The sequence below is a fragment of the Paramisgurnus dabryanus genome, chromosome 21 (genome assembly GCF_030506205.2).
Source record: "Paramisgurnus dabryanus chromosome 21, PD_genome_1.1, whole genome shotgun sequence".
Lineage (NCBI taxonomy): Eukaryota > Metazoa > Chordata > Actinopteri > Cypriniformes > Cobitidae > Paramisgurnus > Paramisgurnus dabryanus.
Window position 1 is genome coordinate 16,444,570 of NC_133357.1, and position 14,030 is coordinate 16,458,599.

The 14,030-nt window shown below is 38.8% G+C and overlaps 1 protein-coding gene across 5 annotated transcripts in view; it reads right to left on the reverse strand.

The window, feature by feature from the left end:
* arhgef10lb (Rho guanine nucleotide exchange factor (GEF) 10-like b) overlaps positions 1-12,305 on the reverse strand; it is a 72,100-nt gene extending 59,795 nt beyond the window's left edge. For 4 of the 5 annotated variants that reach the window (XM_065285912.2, XM_065285910.2, XM_065285911.2 and 1 more), the window contains exons 1-2: positions 11,985-12,305; positions 4,518-4,583 (exon numbers count right to left, since the gene is read on the reverse strand). In XM_065285912.2, the coding sequence (XP_065141984.1) occupies positions 4,518-4,554 (37 nt within the window). In that variant the 5' untranslated portion in view covers positions 4,555-4,583; positions 11,985-12,305. Of the gene's footprint in view, positions 1-4,517; positions 4,584-11,980 lie in introns of all 5 variants that reach the window. The other variant, XM_065285909.2, reaches the window with a different exon arrangement.
* Between the last annotated feature and the right edge of the window lie 1,725 nt (positions 12,306-14,030).

The window sequence follows — 14,030 nt, forward strand, 5'->3', positions numbered from 1 at the left end:
GTCAAGGGCAGATGGCATATAGAGTTGCTGTAATGCAGCATATGGTCGGCTGTGTAGCCCTCGAGCAGTTTCTCAAGCTCTCTGGAGATTAGGAGGGTAATTCTTTACGGCCTCAACCAGGTACACAAGAGTTTGTTTCCCAACTCGTAATTTACTCTGCAGCCCCATCAGTAAGGCTCAAGTAACCCGTTAACACCAAACCAAATAACTAATGTACTGAATTCTGAGCATCATCATAAATATGTGAGGTGTGCAACGTTTATGTAAAAGATTAATATGTGAAATCAAACTGAGGTGGCAAAATTAGATTATGAGACCTTTTCACATTTAGGGTGACATATTTTTGAAAGCACTTTTAAACAAAACAACAATCACGAATATGCGAGAAAAACTCTTCAAGTAGCACACATAACATACAAAGTGTCATTCACACTATTTGTAATACTTTCACACACAACAATTGTTAAATTGTGAAATATCATCATTTTTCGTCTATTAATATCTCTGTTTTTTATGTTTAACAAAGCAAATCAGAAATACCACCAAGTACAACCTGTTTAAAGGAAAACACCACCGTTTTTCAATATTTTACTATGTTCTTACCTCAACTTAGACAAATTAATATATATCTATATTTTTTCAATGCATGCACTTAATCTTTGTACAGCGCCTCGTGAATGTGTTAGCATTTAGCCTAGCCCCATTCATTCCTTAGGATCCAAACAGGGATGAATTTAGAAGCCACCAAACACTTCCATGTTTTCCCTATTTAAAGACTGTTACATGAGTAGTTACACGAGTAAGTACACTTCGTCCTTGCCGCACATTAACATCACTCCTGACCAATGTTCCCTCTAAGCTGCGCGCGTGCGCGGCCGCGCAGGCCAGCCAAAGTGGCCGCACAATAGATTTGTCAGACCGCGCACATTTTTCAGACCGCACATAAACATTGATGCATTTGCTGTTGTAAAAGAATTAAGAGAGAGAGAAGGCGAGTGTTCTAGAAGGAGAATTAACTTTCAACCAATCGCTGATCTTGCTACGATGACAGACACTTTTATAAGCCAATGGTAGCAGCGCATTCAGTTCACACAGGTGACGCTGCCAGCACGCACGAGCACAGAGTGAGAGCGAGCCAGATGAGCAGCTGCACGGGTCGATCTCAAGAAACTAAAATATTTATTAAGAGGAAAAAGTTCAGATTCAAAACAGTGATTTAAAACAAATTATTGGATTCCTGAAGTGATGCGATAACTTGGAAAAGCTGTCGCTAGAGTGAGGAGAGAGCAAAATAGTGAATTACGTTAGAACGGAGGCAGATGCAGAATCACAGAGCATCAAAACACTGCGAATGAACTTCTTCTTTTAAATAAGAAGTTAAAATGTATGCTTTGGTGAGTTATATTCTAAATATTAACTTGACATTGTGGCATAAGTGTTGCAAATTTGGCAGCAAACTATGAGTTTTATTAGTTTGTTTACATTGGCCGTTGGTATATAACGAACGAGCTGAAGCTATTTACATTTGAAAGTTAACGGTCAAGTAACGTAAATGTGATTAAAAAATAAAATTTTAAGTGTCAATATGTTCAATAAGTGTTGAAACCCTGAGTTAGGTTGTTATTTGAAATGTTTACATGATGCTTATTGATAAATCTGTTGAACTGAAGATTAATTACTGTTCTGCCTTGTGTTTTTACAAGGCTGGGTTTTTTTGTGAGAATTTCGAACATCTGTAAAGTTCTCCTGCTCCATCTTGGACACGCGAGACAATTAAGTATATACTGAAGGTGTATACAAAAAGGCGAGACAACCAGAGCTGTGCTTTGAATTCATCAGAACTGGTAGGAGGATATTTTTCCTTTTTGTTTCGGACAACTACTAGGACGTGAATTCGCTGAAACTTCATTTTCCGTATTTTCTTGGATTTTCTTTAAAGGACACTGACTTTGAACTGAACTATTTGAACTATATAAAGGAACAAACGGTCCTTTGAACCGAATCAATTGATTCATGAATTCAACCCAACAGAGTCATTTAAGTGAATCATGAATTTGGATTACAAACAAAATGAAACAGTGTTACACTTTTACAAGTATTTTATTTATTTATTTATTTGCACTGTAGTATATGAGAACTGATTTTCAGCTTGAGGTGAACGGTTCAATCTGCTAAACCCAGGTACCTGGTAAATTCAAAGAGAGTGTTAATTACATGTATTGGGATTTATACACAGGCCCACATTGAACATTATACGTGTGTATACACTAAACCCCGTTACACGCTACACTGTCATCTCTTTGAATCTCCTATGGTTAACGCAGGCTCGTGTTCATTTTCGGCAGGTCGTGTGGTTGCGAATTCCTCACAGTACTGAAACGTGTGCTCAGAAAAAAAATAATTTGCTCAGTGCTGAAAAAAATTAGAGGGAACATTGCTCCTGACTACTCCCCCTCTCGCTCAAACTTCTGTCAATATAGTAAAACTATAAATAGTCAAACTAAGTGCTCTTACGCCATAAAATATAGTTCTCATTTTTATCCGTTTAAAAAATCGCCATGTTTTATTTTGTGCCACCATACTTACTCATGAAACTATTAGGGCTGCAACAACGAATCGATTAAATCGATAAAAATTCGTTGTGTCGCGTGACGCAGAGACGTTTAATAAAAAAAAGGAAAAACTTCAGTTAAGCGCGAAGCGGAGTGAACACACTCGCATTGCGTCCCAAACCGCCTAATTCCATACTATATAGTAGGCAAAGAGTACAAGAAGCAGTGCTTTTCGCCTACTATATAGTATGGAAGTATGCGGTTTGGGACGGAGCGTCGGTCTCTCTCGCGCTCTGTTGCTTGCAGAGTTCGGCGCCTCATAGACAGGGCGGAGGAAAGACAGTGCGGCGGAGGAATGATAAAAAAACAGCAAAGGTAGAGGAAAACCACATGTCAGTGTGGCGACACGCTTATGCTTTATGGAGCGATGACAGAGAGAAAAAAAAGTTTCTAGAACGAATAAAAAACTCCAATGATATTAAACAAAGAAATAAAACGTTGAGAGAGAGAGTTGTATGAACGCTTTTCCCCGTCATGGACCTGTGTGTTAAATCATCGCGCCGTAACTCTCCTGCTGTTCTGTACTGCGCGCTCCAGCTCATGCCGAGCAAGGAGACGCGCGTGCCCGGCCCAACATACAGTACATCATACAGTAAGTGCCGCCTGTTGTTGCATAAACATCGTCTTACATTTTTTAAGGCGAAGTAATGAATGGTGTATTTGCATTATGCGCGGGAGTAGAAGACGCATCTTCCGTTTTCACGAGACGCATTTATGTGGCCAAATGTAAATGGAACAGTTTTAACAAATGAGATATAGGTATCTGATCAGAGAAAACACATAAAGTCAAATATAAGGTACAAAGCTGTCACTAGGGCAGTACCCTTTATAAAAGGTCCTAATATGTGCCAAGGTACAAATTAGGTACAAAAATGTATCTTTGAACTGCCAATATGTACTTTTGAAGTACTAATATGCACTTTTTGGTAAAGGTGTACCTTTTTGAAAGGGTACTGTCCAGTGACAACTTTTGTACTTTTATTTCTGAGAGTGTACTCATATACTATCTTTTTGATCCCATCAAGAGGCTTCTTGATGTGAAATGCATCATAAAAAGTCTATATATTTGGCAGATGTAAAGCAGACATGTGTATTTTTTTGTGTTAGTCCATTTTTATTTTATTTTATTATTATTGTAACAGCTCAGGTGTGTTCAAGGAGCAACATGTTTGTGCAATTTCTTCTCTTTTAGTTCTGTTTTGAATAAGGGGTTGAAAATGAATGCTTTTCTTGTTTTTTGTTTTTTATCCGATTCATCGATTAATCGAACAAATAATCGTCAGATTAATTGATTATTAAAATAATCGTTAGTTGCAGCCCTAGAAACTATTATTTTCTTTAAATAGGAAAAACGTGGAAGTATTTGGTGGCTTCTAATTTCATCCCTGTTTGGATCCTAAGGAATGAATGGGGCTAGGCTAAATGCTAACACATTTATGGGGCGCTGTACAAAGATTAAGTGCACGCATTAATAAAAGATAGGTATGTATTAATCCATCTAAGTTGAGGTAAGAACATAGTAAAAAATTGAAAACGGTGGTGTTTTCCTTTAAGTAGCCCTGTGGTACAAATAACCCAAGCCGGAAATGACTGTTCAATGTTTTTTTTACAATGTGTACAGCAGGTATAGCAGATGACGTGCGGGTAATTATAAACTTTTGTGATTATGTGATTAAGGTTTATGCTTTGTGGAATAAGCTCACCATAATGTGTCATGCAGAAACACCCTTTGTTTGGGCCTCATTCATACTTCACACTTTGTTTGGGGCTTGTTTATACCACAGAGTGTACTGAATGGTATGATGTCATATGCACCTCCTTTGGCACAACTACAAACTCGTGTCATGACTACGCAAGCACCAATGGATTTGGTAAGTTTGTAATTAAATCAAAGTATGTACTGACCTTTTTGAGGAGGGTTAAAAGACTGTGGAGATTCCATCAAGTTAGTTTGTAGTCATGTCTTCACTCCTGTAAAAGTAAAAGGGAGTTATGTTAAGAAATTTTAAATGATTCATTCAACACATAGGATATCTTATATGAACTGTTCATACTGTGCTTTTTGTATAAAAGACTTAGCATAATGTAACACTCCACATGTGGATATCTGTGAACTACTACTACTGTTGTAATTAAAATGTTCCTTAAGCCATTAATTCCACATGACCTAAAGGAGTCGATGTTAAAATGTTGAATTCCTCAACAGCTTGCAGATACAGGCTTGCCTTTCCAGCTGAATCCTCCCACAACTACTCCTCCCACATTCACAGAGGAAAAACTGCATGTATCCAAACACAGTTCAACCCAAAGGAACTCTGGGGTGAAACTAAGAAATGCTCTGAAGAAATATTAGCTTTTCGTAAAGGGGTAGTATGAAGAAATAAAGTTTTTCTTAAAGGGATACAATCTTAGAACGAATGTGTTAAAAACAACACATTAGTGTTGATTCTGGGACAACACACTAAATGCGTTGTCCCAGAATCCACCCATCTCTGTGTTATTATTGAAACAACACATTTTAACACAAAATCAACACAAAATGACACATAATGTGTTAAAATTACACATAATGTGTTAAAAGCTTAATGCACAAAGCTGTGTAAATACTTTCTAAGAGTGTAGTTCATCCAAAAATAAAAACTTACTCATCGTCATGTTCTTCCAAACCATTTACTTTTGTTCTTCAGTGAAACATCAAAGATGTTAGCAAAATGTATTTTCCTTTTAATAAAAGTGGATTAAGCCCTGCAATTATCCTAAAATTACCTTCTAAATCATATGATAGGCTTTAAAGTGTAAGGAACAGAGTGAAATTTAAGGCACTATGGAAAATCATACTTGACAACCATGGTAACCATTTATTTTCAGGGCAGGAAAAGTAGCATGGATATTTTGACATTCGTGCTTCAAAAAAGAAAGTCACATGGGTGTCATTGTTTACATTTTTGGGTGAAATACAGAACATCATCATGAGTACAATATTTACGACGTCCTAATGGGATGTTGATAAGGAACTTGTTTAGAATCTGTTCAGATAAATAACCCTAAAGCTCCAGCCAGAAGTGGAGGTCATTGTGCATGAATTATTCAGTGGACAGGGCAGGACCAGACCGAGACTGGTGAATAGACAAAGGCAAACAGCATTTTGAGGAAGCACAGCAATTGAATGGTTGAGAGGAAAGCACACAGTCCCTGTCCCGGCACCCAGCAACTCCCATCCTTCTTTCTAACAAATAACACATGGATCGCCATGGACACCAGCACAATGAAGGAAGCACTTGGACCTAAACCCTTATTAACTTCACTGTGCTATTTTCTCCACTTCCTGTTAAGAGTGTTTACACTGTCGTGGAAAAATAATACTAATACGTAGGATCTGTCCATCAGAGATGATTTATTTACTTGTACAAGGACTCAACACATAACGACAGTGAAACGATATGTGAAGAAGTGAAGAATCTCAAATCCTTCCTTCATTATATACTGACATTGAGTTTGTACCACCCCCCCATGCTATTCGATCAAAACAACTCCTTATTAGGTGTAGTTTAGACACTTCTGGGTGGTTATATTTACTCTACTTGTATCCAGGCAGACGATACATAGGTTCTTTAAGCACATCATCACACAAACAAAAAACCACACTTGCACCTTGCCATACTTCCTATCCCGAGCTCTATCGAGCTAGACTTCCTGTCCTAGACTTCACCCCACGCAGATGAAAATGTCATGACTGACATAAATCATACAATGAAGAATACAAAAATAATATAAATGCATAAAGAATAAATTTCCATTACAATTCCACCCCAATGTCCAAATGACATTTTTATCCAGACTTCCCTGCAGGCTTTTACGCTGCTCTCAGAAGCCCTTCGTTTAAACATTGATTGTAATACTTTAAGGAACTCAGCCAGTTCAAAATCATCCTTCCCCATTTGATCCTCTTCCTCTAATTTACAGTCATAATTACCATAAAAAGCGATCACCTTGGTTGTTATTAGATTGTTAATGCACTTTAAAACAACATTTTTAAAGTAGCAATTTACTCATCCCTTGTGAGCTTGCCTTAGGTTTTCAACACATTATTAATGCAATAACACAAGTGACAAACCACACATCAAAAAAACATAGACTTCTAAAAAACAACATTAAAGATAAAATGAAACATCAACACACCAAAGCTTACAGGCTGGCCAGTGTAGACATTTCTATATCATGAATCAGCATTTGAGCAATCTCACTGTGAGTATGTTATGCAAATCACTAGTGAGCTAAACATAGTTAATTACATTCCTATATGTGTATGTGTAAAATTGTGTAAGCATGCAGATCCTCTTCAACCCAGGCAGCCCATCTTTAGCCGTAGAGGGTCGTGTGAGGGGCGAGGTTCCACTAGCACCTCCTCATTTGCAGAGCCCTCCCACAACTATCATCCTCATTTTGCTCCTCAATTTTATTCTCAATTTCCTCCTGTTCGACCCGTTGGTACATCATTTTAGTCATACCTTTATCAATTGTTTTCTCGATGAGACCTCTTAATAAATGGTATGCAACAACATCCACACCAATTCAAAATAGCAATCATTACACCTATTGACAACAACACAGATGAAATCTACCCACTCCATTTACCAAACCACTTTTTTAACATGGAATTGAAAGGATCTTCTACATATTGTAACAGTACCACACCCTCCAGGAAAAAGCTCATCGAAATCAAAAAATTAGAAACAGGTGTGGAGGAAGGGAATTGCCCTCGAATGCGCATGCTCAATAGAACATTTTGGCTATTTTGTGTCATTTTACTTAAATTGGTTCAGTTGTGCGAACTTTACGTTTTAACTTATAAACAACAAGTAGCTATTTTAAGCACACTCAACATTTTAATTAAAAATAAGTAAACAGCATTTTCATAGTAAGGTATACTTTTTGATTTTACAGATTGTGTTCTGAGCTTTACCTTTACCAACATATTGTAGCAAAGTCAACCCATCTGGGAGGTTTAGGGTGGACAGGCTTTTTGCCAGGGCTTAGTGGTATATTATAGTACTCACGATAGCCCCGGCAAAGGTTAGTGAACATGAATCTGCGGCTGGCGAACATAAACGCAACCCAAAACTGGCTGTCCAGATGTACTGGCACTGAATAAAACACATTGGAAATGTCCACGGTCATGTAAAATGCGGTGCTCTGTGATATTTGTAACAGGATGGTATAAGGGTTGGGCACGTTCGGAGCCCTTGCTTCTACAGCCGCATTTACTGCCTGTAGATCTTGTGCAAATCTCCACTCAGTGGGCTCAACTTTTCCTCTACTTTTCTTTACCGGAAATATTGGTGTATTTTCCGGTTACTACGAGCATGGAATAATAATTCCTTTTGCGAACAACGAATCAAAAACAGGTTTGATACAGTCCTCTGCTCCTTTTTTGAGAGGATCTTATGGTTTTCACTGGCGAAAATCACTCTTTGGTGTGATCTTTACGGACGCACATGATTTAATGAGACCCACATTATACTTATCTGTGGCCCACTGATGGAGTGGCATCGTGGACCGATCCACCCCATGTGTGCTGCCAACTGTCGCTGCGCTGCTATTCCCTGCGCTTTCGCAGAGAATAGCTCTGGTATGCGGTTCTCCGCACACCTAAGGATGGAAAATAAGACATGTCATCATTTTACATATGCCAATTTGCGGCCTTTGTGCATGCACTTACTATAGGGCCCACATACTCCCTTTCATATCAGTAGCTTTGGCCAGTGATATGTAAGGACCAGCATTTGCAACATCATACAACATAGAAGCACATTTAGGAAGCATCACACTCAATGCAGCCCAGGCCCCATTCCAGTACAACCAATTTGTGGTCAACTGATCACCAGCCTGCTGCGCCCACGCCGCTTGGTAATCTGCTTCGATTTCCCAGGTGACATGAGCTGTGCAGTGCAAATCTTCTGGTGACATAAAATCTGAGGATGGGCGTGTACATTAGTGTGTTTTCAAACCAGCATCACTCTCAGGCCTCTCCCCCACAAACACACTGAGGCACACTTCCTTACACAGAGTCACATTCAACCCAGTCACTTCATCACACCATACCGTCATGTGCAGTTTACACATGATGTCTCTACCGAGCAAGTTATATGGGCAAGTTCTGCTAATTAGAAAAGAGGTAAAAAAAAGAAGTTTGATTATGTTCATATATACATTGTAAAGGTTGAGAAAAAGTTTCTTTAACAACATGCCCTGTGGCACTGAGGGAACATTTTTCATTTTTTTTTTTTTTATCATCTGTACAGATTTGGGCATATTATCAGCAATATTGAAGTGGGGGCCCCTGAATCTACAATAAAAAGAATCTTTTTGCCTGAGATAGATAATAAAACATATTGTAACCTTTCAAATGGTTTTCTTGCGAAAGATTATTTAGTATCACAGAGTAAAGTAGGAAAAATACTTCTTACCCCGGCCAAGCATTCTTCATTGCGACAGAGCATAAAAGAACCTACTTCAGTCTCCTCTCCACCGGCCCCCTCCCCGCTATTTAGCACATTTCAGTCTGCATGAGGTTTTTGAACTTTTAGTTCGGGGCATTGATCTTTCCAATGATCCATTGAATCACAGTTGAAACATCCGCGTTGATTCCACCGGCCGTTCCCTCGTCCCCGTCCTCTGCCTTTACCCCTGCCCCTTCCTCTGTGGCCGCCTCTCCCCTGCGGGTTAAGTGTTGGAAAACCGGAGTTACGATCCTGTTGTTGTCGATCGTTAAGGGTGCATTGCATCATGGTGAAATTCATATCTTGTGCCTCCCTGTTCTTTTTGAGGCGTTCTTGTTTAAGTCTCTTCTCGTGGTGTTCCGCATGTTTCACCACTTCCTCCAATGTGGCCGTTTTCTCCCCGTCCAGGGTAGCTTTGATAGGTTCAGACAGTTCAATATCTAGATTTCTCATGAAGTACATTGGTAAGTGCATACTGTACGCTGGGTGGGGTTCATTATTGGGCATTTTTGCAGTTATGCCAGAATGTCTCTCAAAGTCTTTTTCTAATCTTGCCAGGAAATTACTCACAGTCTCTCCATCTTGTTGTTTGCACGTAGGAGTCCAGTGCAGCCACAGCGTGGTCATAGAGATAGGCAGGGGGTATTGGTGTAGTTGGCAGCACGGGGCTCCTCCGACTGCTCCATTTTGATGTTCATCGTATGGGGGTGATGTCGGCTTCTGAGGTAATTGATTGTTTTCGGAGAGGGTTTGGGTGTACAGGAGACTGGAAGTGCGACCCACATTGCCAGGTCCACTCAGGTCACATACATCACAGGAGGAAAAAGAAGAAGAGTCACTATAAGGCATTATTTTAAAATATTGCTTATTCAATCTTTCTTCAGATTCTCTAATGAACATATCCATTACTGTTAACAATCTACCTTTATTCTTAGAATGATCTTTCTGTATTATTTTGTCTCTGAGCTCTTTATTTTTAGTTACATTGAAACTTATTTCCCCATATTTTTGTATCAGAGGTATGGTTTCTATCCATCCTCTCCCATAAGTTCTTATTAAACCGGTTTCATCTCTGACAGACAATCCACTTTCCGTGTTCCATTTAGGACGGGGAGCGCTACTTCCCGTGTTTTCCATTATCTACAGGCGGGTACAATTCCGTCAGTAATTTTAGAAGAGACTTACTCTTCAGTGATTACAATTTCACGCAGTGATTTTCCGGGAGAGACCACTCTCCAGTGTTTACTCACTTAAACCCCTTTCTAGAGGTGATTTTCCGGGAGAGAATTACTCTCCAGTGTTTACTCACTTAAACCCCTTTCTAGAGGTGATTTTCCGGGAGAGAATTACTCTCCAGTGTTTACTCACTTAAACCCCTTTCTAGAGGTGATTTTCCGGGAGAGAATTACTCTCCAGTGTTTACTCACTTAAACCCCTTTCTAGAGGTGATTTTCCGGGAGAGAATTACTCTCCAGTGTTTACTCACTTAAACCCCTTTCTAGAGGTGATTTTCCGGGAGAGAATTACTCTCCAGTGTTTACTCACTTAAACCCCTTTCTAGATAACGTATTTTTATTTACCGTATTATCTCCACTGGTTCGTCTGGATCCCGTCACCTTCGGATCAGAGTCAACGCCCACGTCCCTTCAGCTGGGGGTTTGGGTCACCTCTCCTATCTATGGTGAGTTGATCAAACCGTTGACCCTTTCCTCGGGTTATTGGGATGCCATCCTCGTCGCCAAATTGTCGTGGAAAAATAATACTAATACGTAGGATCTGTCCATCAGAGATGATTTATTTACTTGTACAAGGACTCAACACATAACGACAGTGAAACGATATGTGAAGAAGTGAAGAATCTCAAATCCTTCCTTCATTATATACTGACATTGAGTTTGTACCACCCCCCCATGCTATTCGATCAAAACAACTCCTTATTAGGTGTAGTTTAGACACTTCTGGGTGGTTATATTTACTCTACTTGTATCCAGGCAGACGATACATAGGTTCTTTAAGCACATCATCACACAAACAAAAAACCACACTTGCACCTTGCCATACTTCCTATCCCGAGCTCTATCGAGCTAGACTTCCTGTCCTAGACTTCACCCCACGCAGATGAAAATGTCATGACTGACATAAATCATACAATGAAGAATACAAAAATAATATAAATGCATAAAGAATAAATTTCCATTACAACACTTACAATTAACTGATACACTAACATACAATCTTTCAATTTACTTCAAAATGGCTATTTCATGTGAGTCAGCTGATATATAGCGAGTCAGCTGGTATAAAGAAGAGACAGAGATCGCTTTCTGATAAGCTTCAGCACCGGTCTGACATGTTTGTCAGATAACCTGCTCAAAATGTCATTCAGTATTATGTCAGGTAGACAATATTGCTTGATTTAAGTTTTTTCCCATTACACTACATAAGTCGCCTCTAGGATTTGTTAAATGTATTTATGTCTATCTGTATATTCATTATGACAGGTAGTCAACCAGAATATGCACCATCAGGCAAACCAGCTATATTTTTGTCTCATCTAAGAAATGTTATACACATAAATCACAAAATCTGCATTATTATTTATAATTAATTATAACAGCCTTTACAGGATCTTTATTATAAAGCCAATAGTAAATGACTATTAATATGTCATTTGATCATATTACACATACAATATTAATAAAAAATGCTTATTATCTTTATGCACTATCACAGTTTAAGACTTCAGATAATATCATTATTTAACTCTTTGTAAATCTAACCCCCAATAAGGTTTATTTGCATGTCATTTTTCATATACAAGACACCATAACATCAAATGTTTAGCTCTGTTTCCAAAGAAAGACTTACTTACAGGTCTGGCTTACGTCCCTTTAATGTCACCGTGATATTGTCCTTATTGATCACAAGCTTTTAATACAGGTCCATTGTCATGTCTGGCCCCATCTTTGCGCAGTGCAGCCATCTGTGAATCTACAGCTGATGACACCACTGTTTCTTCTTTAAAAAAAATCACAGCAGAGCATTTATGAAAAACTGATATCGATTGTTTTCTGTCAGAAGAACAAGTACTAATACTTCCAGTGCATGATGTGACACGGTTTCTCCTCTGAACATGAAACTCTTTTGCCTCTATTATTTTCCTCAGTCCCTCCCTTTTTCTTTCTTTGCACTCCGTTCTTCCCCCTGCTTTACATCAGGAGAGAGCCCGCCTCTCTGAGTTATGCAAATAATACCCAACTAGCCAATGGCAGAGTTTCAGACCAAAGACCCAACCAATCACTGAACAGCATCTCTTTCAATAGTCCCATGCTGTTAGGGGTGGCAAACAGGAATGAAAAAGGAAAAGGAGACTAAAGAAAAAAAGAGGCACATTAATATGCTTATATTGAGCTTATCATGCTGCCAACACTAGAAATCTTTTTGTTTGTTTGTTTATGCTATAATACAGGGATTTCCTTAGCTTAGAAAAACTAAACAGACTGTGTCTTGTACTTATGTATTCAAAAAATATAAAATACGTCCTCAACTAAGGAGTTTCGAGTTCTGAAAGTTATAGTTGGGACAATTGTTTACAAAATGACTAAAATTATGACAGGATTGTTTGCATTCTTGAACTGAATTAATCTCGATATGTTTTTTAAAATGTATTAAAACAAAAGAAGTGCAAATATCGAATAAAATCCTTTAATTCGCAAAAACATTTTTAAGCTCACTTGAGGTGAGTATGTGATAAAGAGAAAATGTAAATAATGGGAGATGGAAACGCATTTGCAAAATAAATTCTGACATACCAAACATTATAAGTGTTGCCAACTTTTTTAATGGAAAGTAGTAGCTGAAGCTAGCTTGGAAAGTCGCTAAAGCCGTGGTCACACTAAACTTTCCGTCCGATTGACTGTCATTCATTTGCAAGTAAATGCATCAGACCGGAAAACGCAAGCTCGTGCATTGATATTTCAAATGTTGCTGCCTAGCAAAGTTTAAGATGGTGAACTCTGACCTGCGAATTTGTATCATGTGGAGCGTTGTGACCAGTTCAAAACCAGTATGTCAGTGTGTGACATTTCTCTCTAATGAAAAGCACAAATGGACGAAGCCAAAGATCATATTAGGTGCGGCACTGCACAGACCGATTGGTGGCTGACTTGAAGCAGTGCATGCCGTGCTGTGACTGTGTCGTATGGTTTTAAAGTACCGCAAGAGTGTTTCAAGAGTAGCGGGGTGGCCTTTCCAGAGCAGCTGCACGGAGTTCTGATGACAACACAGCTCTTTGTGATTGGTCGCCTCCTGATTACAATGATCACGTGCATTTCATGTTTAATCCAACCTTCAGTTCCACTAATAAACATTATAAATTCATGTTTTTATAGCAAACTCATTAATATACTCGATTATGTTATATTGTGTCATGTAATAAAATAAAAATGAAAAGAAGCGAAAGAACAAACTCTATTGGTATTATAATATTATAATAGTTTTATAAAAGAAAACTCACTACAACAAGCAGCAGGTGGCCGACTTCACGGATCCGTCTTCAACTCCTCCCTCGACTGCAAGCGACAAACCTCGCCGATCGGTGTTCTCAGCGCTGCGCAGCATGAACTCAAACAGACCTATTGCTGAGCTGCCCCTGCCCGCTCCACACAGCAACGTCCGACAAAAACTTGTATGCTTAAAGTCTAGTGCAGTGGTCTCCAACAGGTTGCCCGCACCGAGTCTGTGAGTTGCCTGCCAAAGCACATTCCATTAATAGCCTCAATTTTAAAATGTAATTTTTTATATTTATTACATAATTGTATTAGCTAAGCTTCTTTTATGTATGTTAAGAAACATATCAACAAGTAAATAAAAAAGTTTTGATATAAAAAGTAGCCCTCTGGATTGTTTTATCCATTGT